This window comes from Arachis ipaensis, chromosome B05, assembly GCF_000816755.2.
Source record: "Arachis ipaensis cultivar K30076 chromosome B05, Araip1.1, whole genome shotgun sequence".
NCBI lineage: Eukaryota > Viridiplantae > Streptophyta > Magnoliopsida > Fabales > Fabaceae > Arachis > Arachis ipaensis.
This window is the reverse complement of record NC_029789.2, coordinates 28,124,530-28,126,125: the sequence shown is the minus strand read 5'-3', so window position 1 is coordinate 28,126,125 and position 1,596 is coordinate 28,124,530. Positions and strand designations below refer to the sequence as shown.

The 1,596-nt window shown below is 30.5% G+C and overlaps 1 protein-coding gene across 1 annotated transcript; it reads left to right on the top strand.

Annotated features, from left to right (window-relative positions):
* LOC107643493 (zinc finger protein 5) lies at nucleotides 62-1,125 on the top strand. Its single transcript, XM_016347162.2, has one exon. The coding sequence runs from the start codon at nucleotides 136-138 to the stop codon at nucleotides 964-966; it is 831 nt and encodes a 276-aa protein (XP_016202648.1). The 5' UTR covers nucleotides 62-135; the 3' UTR covers nucleotides 967-1,125.

Here is a 1,596-nt window from a genome sequence, read left to right as displayed (position 1 = left end):
TAGATGCAATGCATGATATAACCTAAGAGGTTTCTAACTTTCTATAAAAGGAACACATGCCAAACAACTAATCATAGTACATTTCTACTTCAAAATATCACCCCAAACCTAATAATTAAGAGAGAGGGAAAAAAAATGGAAAGGGATGTGTGTGATCTTTCTCCCACATGGGATTGTGAAAATGGCAATAATTCTGTGGAGAAGAGGCTAAGGCTATTTGGATTTGAGCTGAATCCACCTTCAAACAATATGAAAGATCCTAACACTACAGAAGGATCAGATGAAAGTGTGAATTCATCATCTAACTCAGTTTCTTCAGGAGGGGACAAAACCACAGCACAAGATCAAAGAACCACAACCAATAATAATAATGAGAAGAAGTTTGAGTGCCAATACTGTTTGAAGGAATTTGCAAATTCACAAGCACTTGGTGGGCACCAAAATGCTCACAAGAAAGAGAGGATGAAGAAGAAAAGGCTGCAGCTTCAAGCAAGGAAAGCCACCATAAACTACTATCTTCAACAACCCAATTTCCAAAACAACAATTATCATGGTTTTTCTTACCATAATCAGAATCATAATAACAATAACACACCTTGGTTCTATGATCCTTCTTCCTACAACTACTATTCTGACTTCACAGTTTGTGAAGAATCTCAAATTAGCTTCAACCCCAATGATCAAGATTCAAACTTTTTGGTTGAGAAAGCATCAAATAGTAATTGGTATTCATCTCTGCCATCATCATATCAAGCTGCTTCTTCTTCACAACAAGATTCTTGCATGTTCAATTTCTCTAATACTAGTATAGATAATAATAATAATAATAATAGGGCCTACAACATCTTCAAGCCTTGCAACTTTCTTGATTCTTCAAATCATCAAATACAAAGCCATAGTAGTAATAACAAAGCTTTGGATCTTCAATTAGGTCTCAATTTGGAGTCAAATACAAAAAGGGCCTAATTTATTAGTAGTATTATTATTATTGATTAGGGCATACAGGATATATATAATTTATTTATAGTTTCTATGTTTTTGGTTTCTTGATGAATTGTTCAAATGTATGAATCTCAAACATATATCTGGAAAAAGAACAAAATTCACAGTTCATTATAGTGATGATTTTTAGGAAAATATTATAATACAGCTCTTGTGGTAATATTTTCTTTTTAAGAATATAATTTAACCATTGGAAATTGTATATGATTTGCTGTACATATATAACATAGAAGCTTTATTTTATTTTATTTTATTTTCCTTTACTATCTCGTTTAATTATGCATATTATTATAAGATATATGAAGGAGCATGCACTTAATATCAGAACGCTTAGTTGCATGTAAAGGGTGTTAATTAAAATATTAAATGCAAATAATTAACCTTTTGGAAAGGCCTAGTTAGTTGCATGCTAATATATAATCTGAATGAAAATAAATTAAATTTCAAGCTATAACATGGTATATAATTTACAAGGAAAAAATATGGATTACCCATGTAATTTCATGATTGCTTCGATATATCGTGTGAGAAGATAATAAATTAAAGACAAGGGTTTATACATAAAATTATTTTATATTTTCTATTCATATTTAT